We start from the raw sequence: 21,439 nt of genomic DNA, 5'->3' as shown, positions 1-21,439 counted from the left end.
ACCTCACGCACCCAAAACAGGAACCCAATTCCTATTGCAAGACAAAATTCGAGCCTCCTGAACACAGAAACCAATCAAGGCACATATTAAAAACACACCCACCTGAGGCAGCTCCTTGTGAGCACAGTTTACTCCTCCAATTGGAATGATGTTGGGCATCAAGGGTCTAGGATAGTCTAACACAAATCCAACCTCAGGAGCCAAACAGAGCCCTTCCGTAAGAGATCCAGCACAGTCACATCTCTCTTGAGGAACTCCGAAGCCAATTTCGAGAATGGTTCAAAGGCAAAATCACAGAGAAAAAGGTTTTGGGTGTCAAAGAGCAGATTCTTCACCCGCTGGAGAAAGCTCATGTGGTCTGTAAGTTGTGAAAATGCCCTGGGCACATAGGACGGCGGATTGGGACACTGAGTGGCTTCAAAATCCAAACCACACGGGACTCCTCGGAGGAAATACACGGAGGGAAGTGAAAGATGCTCTGCCAGGATCAACCCACAAGGTATTACAGGGTCTGTAAGGAGGGCATCGAACTTGCTCTCCTCAAGGTACCTCATGAGCTCCTTGTTTTGCAGGAGATGTTGACAGCTGGCAGCTGCCATATTACTGAGCCTTTTCATATGTTCGTACACTTTAAGAAATCTTTCCAGAAAAGATCCTTCTTCAAATGAAGTCTGTAAAAACACCTTGAAATCTTTCTCCATCTCTTCCTGTGTATAGGGGACCGAGTACCTTTTCATCACAAAGTTCTCCGATGGTTTGATGTGCATAGTGACTTCAGGTGCCACCACCACCACTTCATGTCCTTTCTGCCTCAGGAGGTCCAGCACTTCCCACATGCTGAGCCAGTGGCTCCCATCCACTGGCACCACCAGGAGCTTCCCAGCAGCAGCCAGACCCAGCAGGGACAGGAGCAGAACCACAGCTCGAGGAGATGCTCTGAGCCCCGGGGCCATTCCTGCAGGGATCAGGTGAGGGCCTCCAAGGAAGGAAACCCCAGCAGGACCAAAGCACCTCTGCCCACTCGGCACTTTCAAGCAATCTGTGCCACAGCCCAGCTGTGGATCCTTATTTAATGTGCTGGGTGGTAAATGTTTAATCCCTGATATGATAAAAGGCTGCAGAACAAACATGGAACTCCTGCCAAGTCCACAGAATCACCAGGTAACTCTCATCTGTCTCTATCAGGGGATCAGTCCAGAGAGCCCTAAAAAGGAGACAGAGGTGGCTCTGGGACTGCACTTCGGATTCCTTCCCCCTGGCTGGACCTTCTGCACGTGTCACACGCAGGAGATGACACATGGACATCACCATTCAGCCCAGCAGAGACTTCTCCATCACGCCAGGCAAGGCCTGTCCCCTCTCCCTGTCCCTTGGAAAACTCCAGTCCAGGAGACCCAGACCCCACGGCAGCTGTGGGACAGCTCTTTAAGAGGGTTTCTAGACTGGGAAGACAGAAGAGATTGGAGGATGACGCCAGGTTTCTGAGCAGAGGTTTATGAGCACTCTTTGAGGGGGACTTTCCACACAACAATTCAGGGCCTAATTCTGGCTTTGTTTTTGTCACTGACGAAGCGCCAGTGGTGTCCAGCAGTGCTGGAGTTGTGGGAATGCTCAGGTGGCCAGTGCCAGAGTGTACAGGAGGATGTCTGTCAGATGTCACAGCTGCCTCTGCACTCGGGGATTGGTGGAATTGACACAGCAGCCTTGTGATCCCAGCCTGCAGCACACCAATCCTAAGGAACAGGAGTGAAGAGAAAGCCAGGGCAGCAAAAGAACTCACACAGCTCTCCAGGATCACCACTGGAGCAGCAGAGGAGGCTCTCCAGGAGGAACTGTGCAAATGGCTGTTTCAGCATCAGTGGGACCCAAAGCTCAGCATCATCACCAAGGCTGCACCCAAACCCTCAGTGCCAGTCAGGCTGTGCTGAATGTGTCAAATCAGTCCTGCTCCAGGCAGGAGCTGGTCACATTGCTGGTGGAATCAACGTCCTGCCACAGACTTTCACCAGTTGACCCTGGTGATTCCCTTCAACTGAGCGCCCTTTAAAGGCCAGAAGGAACAGCTGCCTACAAAGGAGGTGGAAAGTCAGGAAGCAAGTGAGAGAAAAACTGTTCCTTTCATGAGGATTCACCTCACTCATCTAAAATGGGAACTCACTTCCTATCGCATCAAAAAATTCCACCCTCCTGAACACAGAAACCGATCAAGGCACAAATGAAAAACACACCCACCTGAGGCAGCTCCTTGTGAGCACAGTTTAGTCCTCCAATTGGAATGATGTTGGGCATCAAAGGCCTTGGATACTCTAAGACAAATTCTGACCTCAGGAGCCAAACTGAAGCCTGGCGTAAGAGATCCAGCACAGTCACCTCCCGCTGCAGGAACTCCGAAGCCAGTTTTGAGTAGGGTTCAAAGGCAAAATCACAGAGAAAAAGATCTGGGATGTCATGGAGCAGATTCTTCGCCCGCTGGAGAAAGCTCATGTGGTCTGTAAGTTGCGTAAATCCCCTGGGGACATAGGAAGGGGGTCTGGGACACTGAGTGGCTTCAAAATCCAAACCACACGGGACTCCTCGGAGGAAATACACGGCAGGAAGTGAAAGATGCTGCGCCAGGATTGCCCCACAGAGTACGACAGGGTCTGTAAGGAGGGCATCGAACTTGCTCTCCTCAAGGTACCTGATGAGCTCCTTGTTTTGCAGAAGATGTTGACAGCTGGTGACCCCAAAGTTAGTGATTCTTTTAATACCTTTGTACGCTTTAACAAATCTTTCCAGAAAAGATCCTTCTTCAAATGAAAAATGAAAAAAAGCCTGGAATTCTTGCTTCAAGTCTTCCTGTGTGTAGGGGACCGAGTACCTTTTCATCAGAAAGTTCTCCGATGGTTTGATGCGCATAGTGACTTCAGGTGCCACCACCACCACCTCGTGTCCCTTCTGCCCGAGAATGTCCAGCACTTCCCTCATGCTGAGCCAGTGGCTCCCATCCACTGGCACCACCAGGAGCTTCCCAGCAGCAGCCAGACCCAGCAGGGACAGGAGCAGGACCACAGCTCGTGGAGAAGCTCTGAGCCCCGGGGCCATTCCTGCAGGGATCGGGCGAGTGCCACCACAGAGGAAGATCCCCAGCTTAGTGATTTTAAGCGATCTGGTCGCTGGTTTTTATGGATGATCTTTAGACTTATTTGCATTTGGTAAATGTATAATCACGGACACGGCAAAGATGGCAGAAAATCTTTTAAAGTTCAGACACAAATCAGGGCAGGATCTGCCCTGGGAAACACCCTCCTCTTTGTATTGGAGGAACACCAGGTTAGGAGGAACACTGCCTGGTTACATCGGGAGGAGGTCAGGAAGTCCAAGGTGCAGCTGGAGCTGAACATTGCAAGGGGTGAAAACAACAACAAGAAGGGCTGCTACGGGTCTGTCAGCCAGAACAGGAAGGTCAAAAGAAGTGTATCCCCCCTGAAAAGCAAGACTGGGAAACTGGTAACAATGGACAAGGTGAAGGCAGAGGGACTCAAGAACTTTCTTCCCTCTATTTTCACTGGCAACCTCTCTTCCCACACCTCTCAAGTGGACAGACAGCAAGATGGGGCTGGGGGAGCAAAATTCCCCTCACTGTAAGAGAAGATCACATTGGTGACCACTTGAGGAACCCAAACATAAGGGCACCTGATGACCCAAACACATGGGACCCCATGAGATGCATCCCAGAGTCCTGAGGGAATGGGTTGATGGAATTGCAAGGCACTCTCCATGGTATTTGAGAAGTCCTGGCAGTCAGGTGAAGTCCTGGGTAACTGGGAAAAGGGAAACATTGCACCCACCTTTAAAAAGGTCAGAAAGGAATCCCCTGGGAACTACCAACCGGTCAGCCTCAACTTTTTGCCTGGGAAGATCATGGAACAGACCCTCCTAGAAGCTTCTAAGGAAATGAGGGATCCTTCAACAAATTGTCTGCTCAAAAGAGCTAATTAACAGATCATTAATTTTCCAAACAAGAATTTTCAGTATAAAATAATCCCTCCCCTCCTGCCAGTCCATATAATTTTCTATTTGCAAAAGATTAGAAAAAATAATAAAGCTTCACATGGGAAACAGTCTGGATTCTTCATCTGTTTTATATCATGACACTGAGGAAAATGAAAAATTGGCTATTAAAGTTCATTTCCCTGTAAGGCCTCTTTTTGGAAGGATGAAGTAGGGGCTGGAAGGAGGAAGGACACGGGCATGGCTTTGGCCAGCTGTCGCTAAAACTGAATTAGCAACTCAGAAATACCATTTGAGATGAGTCTGGGAAGAGTTTGCCCCTGAGCCATGAAAGCAAACAACTTTAATGAACAGGCAGGATTTGCAGACAAGCCCTAATAATGGAAATTATTGCACAGAAGCAATTTTGACAATAGAATCATTTAGTACGGAGATCAATAGCCTACACCAGAATATTTTTAAGGACATTTATCAAACTACTGCAGCTCTAGGCACACCCTTTGTAGGGAAACATTTGGGAAGGCAGCATAAAGCTGTTGCAGATGCAGCTGCTGCCAGAGCAACCAGAGCATTATCTACCACTTGGTGCATTATGGTGCTTCATTTCTAAATTATGAACGGGTGGGTCTATTAAGCAAAGAGATTCCCTGCTTTTAAAAATCAATTGTGAAAGCAAAACCAATTCATGTACAGAATTACAGACGCACAAAGCATTAAACATTCATGTAGTTTACCACGGCAATCACTGACCTGAGATAATGGCTTTTTCTCTCCGCAGTTTAGACCTTCAGTAAAAACTACGCTGGGCATCAATGGCACGGGATACTCAAACACAAAATCCATTCTTCCAAGCCAAATGGATCCATGGCATAAGACCTCCTTCAGTGTTACTTGTTTGTGAAGAACACTAGAGGCCAGAAGTTCAAATGGCAAATAGGCAAAACTGCAAAGAAAGGAATCTATGGACTTGAGAACTGAGTTTTCCACATGCTGGACAAACGTCATGTGGTCTGAGCTGTCCGTAAACGTTCTTGGGACGTAGGAAGGCAGGTCTGGGCACTGAGCAACCTGCAAATCTGAACTGCACGGAAATCCCTGCAGAGAGAAAACAGACGGGACAGAGAGATGCAGAGCCAGGATTTGTCCGCATGGTACAAGAGGATCCGTGAGAACAGCGTCGAATTCACTGCTTTGGAGATACTGCATCAGATCCCTGTTGTGCAGCAAACTGCCGCAGGAGGAGGTGTAGACATTGGAGATGAGCGGGACTTTCTCAAGGAGAGCAGTAATTCTTTCACAAAAAGGTTTTCTCTCAAACAGATCATTCCCGCGGGAGTGCACGCGTGCTCTCATCTCTTCCCTGCCTAAGGGCACTGGGTACCTTTTGAGGGTGTGATATTCGGATGCCTCCACGCTTGAGTTCACTTCTGGTGCCACGGTGACAATTTGGTGGCCTTTCTGGCTGAGGGCCACCAGCAGCGAGCGCAGGCTGAGCCAGTGACTCTCATCCATGGGCACCACCAGCAGCCTCCCACCGCCGGCCGAGCACAGCAGGGACAGGAAAAGCAGAACGGAGGCTGAGGAGCTGTATTTACCCACAGGAGCCATGTGCCTAGAAATCCAAACTGCATCCGCCCCGACCTAGCAGCTTTTAAATACAGCCACAGCTCCCTGCCAGATTCCCACATTCCCCCTTAACGACCCGGCTGCTCCAGCAGAACCATTCACTGGTAACCATTCAAGGCATTGATGAACCATTGAAGTGATAAATGAATTTGGGTTGGGCAGAACTGGGCTGGGTATGTGAGGCTTCCTTCCGCTTCAACCTGTGCTGATTGATGTTAGATTGAAAGTAAAATAAAATTTTGGCTTTGCCAAAATAAAACCCCAAGAATAGTGCTGGCACTTGAAAGTAACCAGGCTTGCTGAAAGCAGGTATAAAATGGTTTATTTCTTTCCTTCTTTTTGAGAAGCATTTTACAGCTGCTCTGAAATGCTTGGCGAGTTTATGTTTAAAATTATACAATTGTGCCACTCTACAGCACAGTATCTGTGTAAACCCTCAGGAGGAGGCTCTGGGATTTACACACGGCTCAGCACTGGAGCCAGGAACACCACCAGGTACGAACTGAATCCACTGGAGGAGCAGACGGGTTTGCATCAGTGAAGGAAAACCACTGAGCTGATGCTGTCACGCACAACACTCCTTGTTCTCACCCTGACCTATCTCTCTCCATCATTTTCTCCTTCCAGGAGCAATAGGAAGAAATCAGGGGTGAACAATCAGTATTTTCGCAATAAATATTGCTGCTGGACTATGATCTTTACCCCCTGGGGGGAAAAAAAAAAAAAAAAGAGAGAGAGAGCCTTGCCTGTGGAGAAGAGTTTGGTTCCAAGCTGGAGCTGCTCCGTGGCTTTGCCCACAGGCAGGACGTCCTGCTGCTTTCCCAGAGGATCTGCCTGACATTGTCCCTGAGGAGCTGTTAAGCCGCTCTGATGGACAGAACAGACTGGGAAAAGCACTGCCCTGATAAGAGGGGCTCGGGAACAACTTGCAAGAGACTTCTGTGAGAAAGCAGAGCAACAGAAACAAACAACTCAGTGCTGGCATCAGGGACGTGCAGGAGTGAAGCAAAGCCCGAGGGTAGGGCAGGTTGGCTCTGGGGAGGGTGGAGAAAGCAAATCTCTTTTCTTGTGAAGCTTCTCTCCTTCATGTTCACAAAAGCCTAAGAATCTGAGGGAAGAGTAAGAGAAGAGTGGTGATAGCAGGAGGAATCCATTCCCGAGGGCTCTGGGAAGGCTGGCAAGTGAAAAAAGTTCGAGGGAAGATGAGAGGAGAGTTTGTTGATTTTCAAGTAATGTTCACAAAGATAAAACTTCATCCTTTTTAGGAAACCAAGTGATTTATTGCTGAGACAATAAATCAGCAATATTTGACACTAACTAAATATGACACTAACTACAGATCCATCATTGCTGAGGAGAGTTCCCTACTCCTTTATCTCCTCTTCCACCTAATCCCTGGCTGACAGCACAAGCAAGCACAAATACACGTTGCACGCAGCTAATGTACATCTTGAGCACCACTGAGCTACTCAGGGGCTTTTTATACCACGGATTCCCCAGCAACCACCCATCAACGTTTCCCCATCCAAACTGGATGCCTCCTAAAATTGCAGCTGAGACTTCAGCTCTTTGTCATGGAAAGCTGTTACACCAAAACCTTCACACGAAATATGAGCCTTTGACTCCAAAGCTGCTGGTGCATAAAAGAGAATGTGATGCTCTTGCACATCACCCAGTGAGTTACTTTTCTGACTAGATAAGCAGCTAATGGTCTTGAAGAAATATTCTCCTGCCTTTTACGTGAGGCAAAGAATTATTGGAAGAGCTGTTATAACTCACTTTTTTCTTGCCTGAGGATTTGTGTGCCTGATTTCAGCTGGAATTAAACACAACACAGCACATGATGGCCTCACCAAACAAAATCCCCATGTTGAGCAAACCCAGAGTAAGGAGGTGGAATGACATCTTGTGCTCCTGGCCTGGTTTTTATGTGGACTGGCTGTACAGAAAGTCTTAAGCTAAATTATGTCCTTAGGTAGAATCTCAGAATGGTTTGGGTTGGAAGAGACCTTAAAAACCATCCCTTTCTACCCCCTGCCATGGGCAGGGACACCTCCCACTATCCCAGGCTGCTCCAAGCCCCAATGTCCAGCCTGGCCTTGGACACTGCCAGGGATCCAGGGGCAGCCACAGCTGCTCTGGGCACCCTGTGCCAGGGCCTCGCCGCCCTCACAGGGAAGAATTTTTTCCCAATATCCCATCCAATCCTGTCCTCTGGCAGTGGGAATCTATTCCCCTTGTCCCATCACTCCAGGCTCTTATAAATAGTCTCTCTCCAAGAGAGAGGTGAGATACATCCCTATCAAATACCTCATTGGATCGTGCAGGTGTGTGACTGCCACAACCCTTCCCAGCCAGCCACTGACCTGAGATAAGGGCTTCTTCTGTCCACAGTGGATGCCTCCAATGAAAACCATGTTGGGCATGACAGGCATGGGATACTCAAAGACAAAGTCGATTCTCTTCAGCCAGACGGATCCATGACTTAAAAGCTCCGTCATTGTCACCGGCTTTTGGAGGAACTCCGAGGCCAGCTCTTCGAACGGAGCATAGGCAATACTGCAGCTGAAGGACTCGGAAAGGGCAATCAGGAAGTTCTTCACCCTCTCGGAGAACGTCATGCGGTCCGTGTAGACCGAGAACATGCGTGGGATGTAGGAGGGCGGGTCCGGGCTCTGAGCCGCATGAACGTCTATGGCACACGGAACCATCCGCAGGAAGAAAACACTGGGGATGGAGAAGTGCAGGGCAATGATCTGCCCACAAGGTGACACGGGATCCGTGAATATGACATCGAAGTGACTGTCTCCAATGTACTTCATCAGCTCCTGGTTGTACAGCAAGGACTTGCAGGAAGCTTGAAACATGGCCCCGCTCTTCCGGTAATCTCCCAAAACCTTCCAGAATCTCACCAGGAAAGGCTCTTGGCTGAAACATCTTGCAGCACTGGCGTGTATGTGTTCTTCCATATCCTCCTTCTTGAACGGCACAGGGTAGGTTTTCGTCTTGTAGAAATCCGAGGAATCAATCAGGAGCGTGCTGTCCGGTGCCACAACCACGATTTCATGCCCTCTCTTGCTCAGCTCGACCAGCACTTTCCTCATGCTGAGCCAGTGGCTGCCCTCCATGGGGATCACCAGCAGCTTCCCGGCGCCGGCTGGGCTCAGGAGGCACAGGAAGGGGAGAAGCAGTGCCACCAGCATGGTGTGGACTGTGCAGAGAGGAACCCTGGCACAGGAGAGGCCGGGGTGCTTTGCCGGCTTTTGTAGCCGTCCTCCACCTCTGCCCTTTTGACTCACCTCCCATTTCAGGTCCGCACACCTTTGCACGCAACAAGGTCGCGGCAAGTAATAAATGATTATGAAAGGTTCAGAGCACGTTTGGACTTCAAAGGTGGCTTTGTGTGAGCCAGGAAAGGTGTGTCACCTTCACACACGCCAGGCTAAGGTTATTGGGTCAATGCCACCTTCTTCCCTCAGCAGGAAGGGAAGAAGGTTTGTGGCACTTCTTGCCACTGATGCCTTAGGTTTTAACTTTTCCATTTTTCACATCCTGCACTGCCTGGTGTGTGACTCTGAAGTTTCTCATAGCCTGTTGACTTCTGCTCTCTCATGCCAGGCAGACATAACAAAGCCTCTCCAAGGACACTCAGACTGTCCTAGACCCAAAAGTATAAACCAAAAGCTTCTAAGGGGGGCAAGCGGAGGGAAGATTAAATTATTAAACTGAAGCTTTAATTGGAGAATTAACCCTGCTATGCAAATGAACCAAACTTAAAAAGTGTGAAAAGCTTGTGACCTGTTGTCCATCTTGGGGTCCCTCTTGGCAGTAGCCTCTGGCTCCCCAGGGGGTACCTTTGAAGGCCTTTGAAATAAATACCTCTTTTATTCCCTTACTCCTGTCCAGTCTCTGTTTCTCTCAAGGCATCACCACCAGCCCATCACCCCCAAGGTCTGACAACAAAATGCAGGGAAAATCCATGGAAAAAAATGCACCCACGGAGTGGGTGGGCAGAAACACTGCTGACCACACATGGGAGGATTGAGCCTATAAAGAGAGCCCTGAAATTACCCTTTTCCATCAGTGCCACTGAAGGCTGACAGAGTTGTCACAGACTGAGGTAATTTAGCATTTTTGAAAGCATTTTCTTTTCTAATGAAATTGATGAAAGTTGTACAGTGAAGCATAACTTATAGTAAAGATAAATATGAGAAATCAGTGTTGCAATACCTGGATTTTGGTTTTGTTTGGGTTTTTTTTCAGTAGCCAAAACCAGTTGGCACCCTTGAGAGAAATTAGTTTTTCTTTATGCAAACTTGCATTTTTTCGAAGATAAGCAGCCAACAGAAAATCTTTCCTCATCTCCCGATATACCTTTCACCTAACCCCTTATCCTATCAGGTATAAAATGAAGTTGCAAAAGAGCAGTTCACCCTTGTACCCCAGATAACAAAAACCAACACCACCTTCCACAAAGGCATGAGTCGTTCATGGCCAATGAAGGGTCAGTTCATGACCAGTGCTGAGGTCAGTTCATGATCCCAACCCTGTGTGTCCAGATCCTTCTTGGTTATAAATTGCTGGGGGTTTAATGCTGGTGATTACCACTCATAAAAGTTTATAAGCAGGTCAATATGGGAAACAATTTCCTTCTCCAGGGTATTCCAGGCTCTTCATCCTTGCTGGAGCTTTCTTTCCCATGCAGTTTCTGCATGTTCCTTCCCAAGCCTAGTGGGAAACCTTGGACTTTGCTGAGAGGCTGCCCTCCAAAAGGAACAGCAGCTCCATCACCCACACTGATCCCAACATGGATTAACTTAATGGGAATTTTCAAGCAGCTCAGAGGAAGGAGATGCACAGAAGATCGGTCACGACCTCAGACAAGGCTGCCAAATGAACACTGGAATGTTGGTACACAAAAACCCAAAGAGAAATTTAGAGAAGATATCCATACCCTAAAAAGCTTAAAACCCAATTCAATAGCCTACAAAAGTAGGGGAGGATAGAACTGAAGATAATTTCTTTTTGGGATTAGATACTGACACCTTGACGATAAAGGCAGATGGAAAGGAATCGATCTGGTTGATGGCTGTGATAGGAAATGGGTAAAATCTTCAGTCCTATAACCTCCACTGTGGATGAAAGGAGAAGAGATATATGGAAGTATGGACAGACAGTCCATGAGACAGCTGGGAAAGGAGGACACCAAAATTCTTCGGTTCAACAAAGGATCTTATCATTTCCATAAAAGCTACACGTCACCTAAATTGTCCTAATTAAGCCTGATAAGGCTTTAGGTTTGCCAGGATGTGATATAATCTGAATGCTGGATACTAGGAAATAACATTTCTGCATCATGCAGGATTTCTCTCTTTAAGCACCAAGCTGTTGTCAGTCAGGATTTGATGTAAGGATGTGAGTGACATCCCCTGCCCAGGATGGCAGGGGGTTAGAATGAGATAATCCTGAAGGTCCCTTCCAACCCAAACCATTCTGCCATTCTATGATACATTTACATTTTTGCCCTTTCAGTATAAAAACGGAATTAAAGTTTGTACCTGAGACAGTTTTTTCTTCTGAGCACAGTTAATCCCTCCGATAAATGCCATGTTTGGCATCACTGGTCTCGGGAACTCAAACACAAAATCGTATCTCATCAGCCAGAAAGATCCACGGCTCAGGAGTTCCGTCGCTGTCACTTTCTTTTTGAAAACCTCATATGCAAGTTCTTCAAAGTTAACATAGAGAGGCTTACAGTAAAAGAGCTCCAGCAGATGGACCAGCATGTTCTTCACCCTTTGGGAAAACGTCATGCTGTCTGAATTATCCAGGAATAATCTGGGGACATAGGAAGGAGGGCTTGGACACTGGGTAGCAGCAGAATCCATCCCACAGGGAAAGCCCCGCAGGAAGTAGATGGAAGGAATGGAAAGATACTCAGCCACCAAGGGCCCACACATCAGGATGGGATCCGTGAAAATCACGTCAAATTTGCCCTCTTTCAAGTACTGCATCAGCTCCTCGTTCTGCAGAAGGCTCTTACAGTTGGTGAAAAAGACCGAGGAGATTTCTATTGTGCTTTGATACGAGGTGAGAACAACATTCAGAACAGATTGTTCAATAAAATGAGCATTAACATAGGTCTTGAGCACTTCACCCAAGTACTCGTCTGTGTAAGGTATTGGATACACTTTCACTGTGTAGTTCTGAGGCTCCTTTGACTTCATGTACAGACTGGTTGAGGGTACAAGCACAACCACTTCGTGCCCCTTTTGCTGCAGTTTCTCCACTACTGGGTGCATGCTGAGCCAGTGACTCCCATCCTGAGGTACCACCAGGATCTTTCCACCTTCAGCCAGGATTAAAGACGATGTCAGGAGGAGAAATATCCATGTACCACGGTAACAAAGAGCCATTTCGGTGGCAGTGAATCAGAGAGCTCTGCTCCAGACGGATCCACGCAGTCCTTTATATGACAGTCCATGCAACTAAGCAGGGAATTTATTTGCCACAGAAATTAATATTTAACTTCCCAGTACAGTTGTGGTTAGCCTGTGACATTGCAGATGTTTGTGGAAGGGAAAGGAAGCCACGTCCTTAGTAAAACATTTGTACTTTCTGTTAGTGTGTAAGCTTGGAAGTCTGTCAGTACATGACACTAAGAGCAGGGGTGTCATGTTGTAAAAATAATTGTGGTTAAAACCATTGACCTGGTAAATAGTGGGCGAGAAAATAATAAAAACACACCCAGCAGAATGGCTGCAACTCCATTCCTGAGGACACGAGGCTGATGTTAAATTCCCACTCACTGGAAGCAGCCAAACCTGCACCTCTTACGAATATGTCACAGCCACCAGGATGCACCACGCAATCCTAAATCCGAGGAGAACATTCCTGATTGGCTTTCTTCCTCCTGGTACCACACCAAAACAATGAACTAATTGACGGATTCAGGGCGAACAAAGGGAAAGGAGGCCGGCACATGGACACAAAGAAGGAGTCTTGGTCTTTTGAAAACCCTTTTCATGTATTGTGAGCAAGACAAAATCCAGGAGGAGGTGTGATACTTTATACTAATCCCACTGGTAGCACACACACACACGGAAATCCCCCACACGCAAACCAGGCTGCTGAGCTCTCCTCCTCTCGCAGACACAGGTGAAGCAAACAACCACATCCAGGTGCCTCCGGGACCTCTTCAGCCAGGAGCTCCTTCCCTCTCCCACATTTCCTTCCGAGCAGCCCAACTTTGATGAGGAGAGATCCTTTCCAGATTAAATTAGCCAGCAAGTCTGTTGGACCTGTGGGTTTGAATCCACTCACAAGGAGGCACAAACAGTCCCTGAAGTTCACATTTCCTGAGGGAGGAACTGATTGCTGAGGTGTTAAGAATAAAATTAGGTGCTAACAGCCCTGCTTGGGTTTGATTAGGGTGGTGTGACCCCTTGCTTGCTGCCATTCGCTGCAATTCCCTGGAACCCTGCAGTGAACCGAGGCCCTCAGGGCTTTGCTGCAGGAATATTTTGTCTTTGAGCGAGTAAAAGCAATGCCAGAGCGAAGTCTTTTGGGTGGTGCCAAGGAAGAAGTCCTTGTGGTGAAAAACTATCATCAGCACAAAGTTTTTCCTGTTCTTTTTGTAAGTGGTGGTGGAATTCCCAGCATCCTCAGTCTGGAGAAACAAATCCTTACAGCCTTAGGCAAAGGGATTTTTCTCATGACACCCAGAGGGTGCTGGGACTGCCCTGAGTAGCTCCACTCTGTCACACTGGACAGGGAAAACCAATTTCTGGAGAGGCCCAACACAGGAGAGGTGGGAGAGGGCACAGAATGAAAGCAGGAGACTGAAAAGATTTACAAAAATTTCCTCAATAAATGCAGGAAATCTGGATGCAAAGGGTTTATTGCAACTGCTGTGACAAGAGCTGACCAAATGAACTTGGAAGCTGCTGCTTGGTGCATTTTTTACTCTGGACTCAATCTGATTTTCGGTAGCAAAACCAGTTGGCTGAAAACAGCCGAAACAAGTTAATTCCCCTTGACTATAACAGAAACAGTCTCGTGATAGGATGGCCACACTTTCTTACGGACTCCACAGACTCCCTACTTTTTGTACCAGACCATCAGAGCAAAAACCGTTGGAAAAGTGAGGCAGCAAAAGAAAGGGCAAGAGAAATTAGAGATGAAGGGAGGACAGATAAAGAAAGGAGGAAGTTCTTCTATTAGCTCAGGATCAGCTGAGGTCAGATCTAAGCTGGGTAATTATTATTGAGAAAATTAACAGCCAGGCTCATTTTTTTCAAGGCAACAGATAAGTTTATACGTGTTTGCTTTTCATTATGAGTAGCAAAGGGCACCTGGACCCCTCTCAGCTCGGAAGGGTGTGGTGCTCGTTAACAGCTCCCGGTTTATGTGTAAACAAGGAGCTGAGGAACTGAGGACTCTGAAGGTGAAGGCCAGGTGTCTGCATGGAGGAAAGCTTTCCCCACTGGATACTAAAGGACACCAAGGCTTGGGTGGGCCGGCACTGCAGGTTTGCTTTCCTCTCAGAAGTGATAAAGCTTGTGAGGGTTATTCCAGGGAGCCTCTTGGAGCTCGCAGGGAGGGATGGAGTAGCCTCTCCAGGCTTATCCATGGAGGAATCCTCGTGTAATTGACCCCAGACCCTTTTCTTGGTGCTAAGCAGTGTGTGGCAAATGCAGGTCGGTGGCTGCTGACGGGAACCTGCCTGATCCCCCCTCAGGTTTTTTGCAGTGTGGAGATGCACTAACTTCAGGGCAAAAGCAAACTGTAAAAGCAATTATAGGAGTTGGAAAGGAATCGAAATTTTTGTGAGAGCAATAAGCAAATCACAGAACACAGATCATTTCCAGGGCAGCTGTTTCCTAAGCCATAAATAGAAACCTTGTGAAAAAGAGAGGATGTGATCCTGAAATTAATGGCTGTATCCTCACGGAAGGGTGACGCTGAAGGCTGCTCAGGTAACTTTCATTGGAGCATTTCCTAGCCCTGACTTCTGTAGGGAAAATACCAATTTATTTGATATTTGTAAATCTGATACTCTGACAACCTTTCTAGGTTTTTGTGCACAGACCTCTCTCAAATATTGTACACACCTTGGAGGAGGTGTTCTAATTCAACCAGAAGAGAGAGTTCTTGCAGAAAGGGAAACTGAGGCAGCAGCTCCCTCTGATAGGAGGGGATTTTTGTTGAAAGAACTGTGTTTTACAGCTTCCTTCAATATCTCTTCTGTAAAACATGGGAGATGCAGGGAACGAGAGCAAACTGGAGGCGACAGTGGGACGAACTGCTTGGATAGAGCAGCACTTTCAGGCTGATTCAGTTTAATTGCATCTTTGGAAAGACCAGGTAGAAATGTCTCCTTATCAGAGCTTCCCAGGTGCCGCTGGCTCTGGCTGGAGGATTTTAAAACAGGACCTGTACTCTTAACCCTTGTGCTGGAGAGAAAAAGTTGTTTATTCAGTAGCACTTTTCATTACTTGAGGAGCTACCTACTTAAACCTGGGGTTAGTTCAATGTTTTCAGTTCAGCAGTTGTTTCAGTAAGTATTGGGAGGTTTGGGTTAGAAAGAACCAGGGAGAACTTTGGAAGGTGGCTGCAGCTTAAATTCCGGAACTGAACTTTGCTTTGATCGAATCATGCTAACTTTGCTTTGCTGAGCTGGCCAAGAAAGCAACTTTGCATTGACCCTGGCTAAAGATGAGATTGTCACCAGCGTGTCTCAGGGCTCACAGTTTGAGTTTATTTGCAATGTCACCACCAGCCTTCAGGTACTTCTGGAGTCAAGATATTGGCTCTGATTCCTGCCAACCTTGTGTTAAACTTGGTTCACTTGAAGAGTTGGCAACTTGGGATTTCTCTCCCTGTTAACGAAGGTGTAATTGCTGCCAAGACAGATGCCCATGCAAAGTGCAGGACAGGAGGAAATCAGCCTGAGGCAGCTTAGCCAAGGTGTAAATGCAGTTTGTGTTCCCCCAGGCCCAGCCCTGTGGTCTCCTGTTCCCCCACAACCTCTGCAATGATCCTTACAGAATTTAGGATTGAATTCCCAGCTGGATAAGACACGTAGGGCCACTTCTGCACAAGCCTGAGCTCCTTCAGCTCAGAGCAGCTCCTCCACAGGAGCACACTGATACAGTGGAGAGGAGCTCTTACCTGGAATGAGACCACAGTGCTCCATTCCCCTGCCTGTGGAAAACTCTGGAAGTGGTGTAACAGAAAGGAGTGTGGATTCCTTGTCTGATAAAGAATCTGCATTTTGAATCTCTTCTTCTCTCTCCCTCTCCCAGTAATCCTTTTTCTTTTCTTACCAGTTGAGCAACGGGTTCAATAGGCTTTGGGGAACTATTTGTTCTCCCAGGATTATGTTTCTGAACAGTAATGAGCAACCCAGGGCTTTACCAGTGTGTGTGAATAGGCAGATTTCATTTCTCCCTTTGACTCACTTTACTCTTGTTTGCACTCTGCTGCTGGGCACTATTCAAAGTAAAATAGGAGAAATTCTCCTGCTGTCTGTAGAAAGCGTAGCTAGGAAAGGAGACCGAAGAAAGGAGAAATGCAGAAGATTTTTCCAGGTGTGGAACATGTGATTTTCATCTAATGGGAGTGTGAAGACAGGAGCCAGCAGGGATAAAACAAGGGCAAGATGTCTCTGCCCTTGTGGTGAAGTTACAAACTCTTTGCAGCTTTGAGATCTTCAGGATATAAAAGCAAAGAGCTACATTGTGCAACCAGCAGGAATTTGCATCTTAAATCTCAAACGAGTGCCACTCTCAAGAGCCTGACATGAGAGGATGCCTTAGATATAATATCATTCTAATATTCTACTTTATAATATTATTCTTTGCCTTATTTATCAGGTTCAGAGGGCTCTTCATAAGGCTGTCAAAGAGCATAAAAGAAATCTGAAACAAGAAAGAAAAAGCCCACCCCTTCAGCTCAAAGATATAGTGCAGAGATATTGTGTGGCCACAATTCAGAAGCAAGGGAGCAATTTCCTAGGAAAGAGATTTGTGTCCTGCTTTGTGCCTGGAGAGAAATGCCCGGTGTTATCATTTTAGAGATTACATGGTGACTATCCAAATAGATTGAGATTTCTAGATTAGCTTTAAAAACCCTGCAAAAGAATTCTGGTAAAAGCAAATGTCAAGGAATAGATATGAAAATTTATCTGAGTTCTGCATTCAAGTGTCTTTCACCAAATCCACGACTGTAAGGTTATTTGTTGCGATTTCAGCATGACATTTATGTTTCGCCCCCACAAACAGGAGTAACTTAGCACAGACAGCCTGTTTGGAAAGAATCTGTCATGAAAATACAACTAAAGTGAATAAACTGACGCTGATGAGCCTGGAGTTAAAAACAAAAGATGACTCTTGGGTTTTTGGTCAGATGAAAGAAATAGATGTCAGGTTCCATTAAAATGAAATCAAAACTGGATCTGGTTGGTGGATAACACACACTCACTGAGGACAGTAATTTCCATCTGGTAGATGAAATCCCTTTTTGTTGGTTTTGTTAGAAAACCCTCATTAAGTCAAATAAATCTCTATCGAGGTACTTTGATTTCAGCCTGTGGAAAACAACTACCCAAACCTGGCTGAATTAAATCATTACCAGAAATTTAAAAAATAAATCAATAGCGATAAACTTCCTGAAACAACACAGTGGCTTTTCACTGGAAAATGTACAGTTTGGAGGAGAAGGAACATTACCTGAGGCAGTGGCTTCTTCTTGGCACAGTTGATCCCCCCAACAAAGACCATGTTGGGCATCACTGGCCTGACGTAATCGAACACAAAGTCAAACCTCAGGAGCCAAATGGCAGCGGAGTTCACGATGTCCATGAGGGACATGTCCCTCTGAAGAACTTCTGAGGAAAGCTTGAGTGCTTCTCCATAGAAACCATTGCAGTAGTCAAGCTCTAGGAGGGAAATCAGGGCGTTTTCCACCCTCTGGAAAAAAGTCATGCGGTCCGAGTTGAAGGTGAACAGTCTCGGGACGTAGGACAGAGGGCTCGGGCACTGCGGGGCTGCAAAGTGCAGGTTGCACGGGAATCCCCTCATGAAGAACACAAAGGGCAGGGAGAGATGATGGGCCAAGATGGGCCCGCACATGAAGGCCGGGTCTGTCAGGATGGCGTCAAAGCTGCTTTGGTTGAGGAACCTCAGGGTCTCCTGGCTGCGGAACATGTCCTTGCACTGCCCAAAGAAGGTGCTGAAAACGTGCACCGAGGCCTTGTACATGGCCAGGGCGTTCAGGGGGAAAGGCTTCTCTGTCAGGTGCGTGGCGACGTAATCCTGAAAGGAGTTATCCAGCTCTTCCAGGGTCTGTGTCACCGGGAACGTGACCACCTTGTAGGCCTGCGTCGTCTCTATCTGCCAGCTCACCTCGGGAACCACCACCACCACCTCGTGTCCTCTCTCACTCAGCTTCTCCACCACTTCCTGCATGCTCAGCCAGTGGCTTCCCACCATGGGCACCACCAGGAGCTTCCCTCCGTCCGAGAGGCCGGGCAGGAGGAGGAGGATGGAAATCCAGGCACAGCAAAGCCTCAAAGCCATGCTGCTGTGGCCACAGTAGGGGCTGTGGAAGAGAGTCCTGCAGGTTGTAGCCTGAAGATACTTTGGAAAGCAACTGATGGGTGGATTCTTTGAGTTGTGCTCTGTGATAATCCTGTAGTTAATGATTCACTGCTTTGAATTGTGGGTGGTTTGCTGTTTTGCCTTCTCCCTCCTTCCTTGGAAAGCCAGATTGGGTGACCCTCTCAGTGCTGAGTCACTGGTGTTCGATGAGCTCCTCCACCTGCTACTTGGATCCCTCAGGACTCCTTGTCTTTGTTGTGTCTCGTGTTTCACCTTGGCCAGGACCCAGGGAGGCAAACTGGGTGTGAACAACTCTCAGCACAGCAGTAGCAAATGAATACAGCCTCTCTGTGCTGGAGACACAGATCCTCAGATGATTCCTCCAGGGAATGGGAGGAGGGATGGAGCAGGAGACCCTTAAGGCTCTTGTGAGCCGGCAGGAATCTCCTCGGTGCCAGGGACACCACGAAGAGGTGCTGAGAGAGGCTGGCCTGGCAGCTGAAGCCCAGGTTCTCCCTTTACAGAGCTGTTTCCCAGCCTGGGAGGTGGCCCTCAGGTAGCTGAAAACTCCTCCCCACAGAACTAAGACAAGCACTAAATGTGTTTTAGCAACCAGAGGAGCCTCAGGTTTGAGATCTGACTCAGCAAAGGAGCAGGTTCAGCACAGATGAGATTTCCCAAGATCCATCTGCCTCACAGCATTGCCATTGATGCCAAAACTAAAAATAATGCACCCCAGGATATTCAGAGCCATGCAGCTTCCATCCCTCAGGCACACGACTTATCTCCCTTCGTGCCACAGTCTGTGCACCAAAATGAACTGCATTGTTTTCCTCATATCAGCCTTATTTCTTTTTCTCATTTTACCAATGTCTTTAATTATTTCTTCATGTGGAGAAACTACTGGAAAAGTGGCAGAGAGCAGCTTTCTTTCAGAAAATAAAATATTTGCGCTTTAGAGTAGGGGGGAGAAGCTCTGAGGTAAAAGTGACTAAAATTCTCTCTGAACCTTTCATTATAAACTGTAAAGAAAAAGCATAATAATAATAATAATAATAATGATAGCTACTAAATATATTGAGATTTTTATAAAGCACACTTAGAGCTGGTTGTTGGGGAGCAGCCCGGTTTAGCAAGCAGCATTTTCTCACAGAAAAAGGTTAATTTATGTGTTCTGTGATGGTACCCCAGCTGTTTGCTGAAGTGGGGTGAGGAGAGGGCTGGCGGGGAAATGTCCCGCCCTCCCCTCTCTCCTGATGCAGGATGAATTTTCCATCCAAAGCTTCAGCCTGAGGAGTGGGTGCAAAGGCAATCCTGGGATGGGTGAAGTTAATCAGTACCTCAGTTTGTTTGTGAACTTGCCAAAGGCTCCCTCAGTGGGCCTGATTATCCCAGGTTATCTCAGCCAGGAATTCTGGATGAGCTGGACTTTGCTGGGTTCAAGGCAGGGCGAGGTAAAAGTCACTCCCTGCTTACATGTGAGCAAGGGGACAGTGGGAACGCTGGATTTGGGGCAAAAGTCACAAATTTGGGGGCAGCCCTGTCCCGGGAGGGGCAACAGAGCTGGGGAAGGGGCTAAAAAATCTCCTGAGCTGAGGGAACTGGGGGTGTTCATGGAGAAAAGGAGGCTCAGGGGGGACCTTGTCGCTCTCTACAATTCTCTTGACAGGAGGCAGGTTGGGATTGGGCTCTTCTGCCATGTCCCAAGGGAAAAGACGAGAGGAAATGGTTTCAAGGTGCACTGGAGTGGGTATTAGAAAAAAGAATTCCCTGGAAGAGTGGTTAAGCACTGGAAGAATTTGCTCAGGGTGGTGGCGGAGTCGCCGTCTCTGGAAGTGTCCATGAGGAGCCTGGATGTGGCACTTGGGGACGTGGTTTGGGGGTGATGATGGCAGTGCTGGGGTGAGGGAGGGACTGGGTGATCCTGGAGGTCTTTTCCAAGCTTGATGATCCTGTCAGGTGCAGGGTGGGCCATTCCAGGCTCAGGAGGGAGTTGTTAGGGTAGCTACAACACACTTGCCAAGGCTGGAATAAATCCATGGCAGGAGGTCCCAAACCCGTCTAATAAATCCATGAAAAGAAAGCCTCAAACTTCTCTAATAAATCCATGGCAGGAGATCCCCAAATCCCTCTAATAAACCCATGGCGGGAGATCCCAAACCTCTCTAATAAATCCATGGCAGGAGATCCCCAAATCCCTCTAATAAATCCATGGCAGGAGATCCCCAAATCCCTCTAATAAATCCATGGCAGGAGATCCCAAACCCCTCTAATAAACCCATGGTGGGAGGTCCCAAACCCGTCTAATAAATCCATGAAAAGAAAGCCTCAAACCCCTCTAATAAACCCATGGCAGGAGATCCCCAAGTCCCTCTAATAAATCCATGGCAGGAGATCCTAAACCTCTCTAATAAATCCATGGCAGGAGATCCCCAAATCCCTCTAATAAACCCATGGCAGGAGATCCCCAAATCCCTCTAATAAATCCATGGCAGGAGATCCCAAACCTCTTTAATAAATCCATGGCAGGAGATCCCCAAATCCCTCTAATAAATCCATGGCAGGAGATCCCCAAATCCCTCTAATAAACCCATGGCAGGAGATCCCAAACCTCTCTAATAAATCCATGGCAGGAGATCCCAAACCTCTCTAATAAACCCATGGCGGGAGGTCCCAAACACCTCTAATAAATCCATGAAAAGAGAGCCTCAAATCCCTCTAATAAACCCATGGCAGGAGATCCCCAAATCCCTCTAATAAATCCATGGCAGGAGATCCCAAACCTCTCTAATAAACCCATGGCGGGAGGTCCCAAACACCTCTAATAAATCCATGAAAAGAGAGCCTCAAATCCCTCTAATAAATCCATGGCAGGAGATCCCCAAATCCCTCTAATAAATCTATGACAATAGAATCCCCAAGCTCCTCTAATAAATCCATGAAAGGTGATCCCCAAGACCCTCCAATGAATCCACAAGAGGAGATCCCGAAATGCTTTAATAAACCATGGCAGGACGTCCCAAAACCCCTGTAATAAATTTATGAGAGGAGATCCCAAATGACTGTAATAAATCCACGCCACAAAACAACTGTTTGTTTGAAAGAAGGAGCTGCTCTTTATAGAATCCCAGGATGATTTGGGCTGGAAGGGACCCTAAAGCTCATGCTGTTCCACCCCATGCCATAGGCAGGGACACTTTCCACTATCCCAGATCGCT

General features: G+C 47.4%; 2 protein-coding genes across 2 annotated transcripts; both read right to left on the bottom strand.

Moving 5' to 3' along the window:
* Nucleotides 1-176: 176 nt before the first annotated feature.
* On the bottom strand, nucleotides 177-3,504 carry LOC125328546 (UDP-glucuronosyltransferase 1A1-like). The gene is made up of 2 exons (XM_048309422.1): nucleotides 2,709-3,504; nucleotides 177-577 (listed from the first exon to the last, which is right to left on the bottom strand). Exons 1-2 carry the CDS (start codon nucleotides 3,082-3,084, stop codon nucleotides 177-179), a joined length of 777 nt encoding a protein of 258 aa, XP_048165379.1. The 5' UTR covers nucleotides 3,085-3,504.
* Nucleotides 3,505-7,877: 4,373 nt separating this feature from the next.
* Nucleotides 7,878-9,169, bottom strand: LOC125328544 (UDP-glucuronosyltransferase 1A1-like). Its single transcript, XM_048309419.1, has one exon. It carries the CDS (start codon nucleotides 8,820-8,822, stop codon nucleotides 7,878-7,880), a length of 945 nt encoding a protein of 314 aa, XP_048165376.1. The 5' UTR covers nucleotides 8,823-9,169.
* Nucleotides 9,170-21,439: the final 12,270 nt, after the last annotated feature.

Source organism: Corvus hawaiiensis, chromosome 7, assembly GCF_020740725.1.
Source record: "Corvus hawaiiensis isolate bCorHaw1 chromosome 7, bCorHaw1.pri.cur, whole genome shotgun sequence".
In the NCBI taxonomy this organism is placed as follows: Eukaryota; Metazoa; Chordata; class Aves; order Passeriformes; family Corvidae; genus Corvus; species Corvus hawaiiensis.
Note: the sequence above shows the minus strand (reverse complement) of the source record. Positions and strands in the feature narration are given on the sequence as shown.

Coding starts and splice junctions, on each gene's coding strand:
- LOC125328546 (XM_048309422.1), bottom strand. CDS start 3,084: ATGGCCCCGGGGCTCAGAGCTTCTCCACGAGCTGTGGTCCTGCTCCTG. Junction 578..2,708: donor TGGGGTCACCAGCTGTCAAC/ATCTTCTGCAAA, acceptor CCAGCTGTCAAC/ATCTCCTGCAAAACAAGGAG.
- LOC125328544 (XM_048309419.1), bottom strand. CDS start 8,822: ATGCTGGTGGCACTGCTTCTCCCCTTCCTGTGCCTCCTGAGCCCAGCC.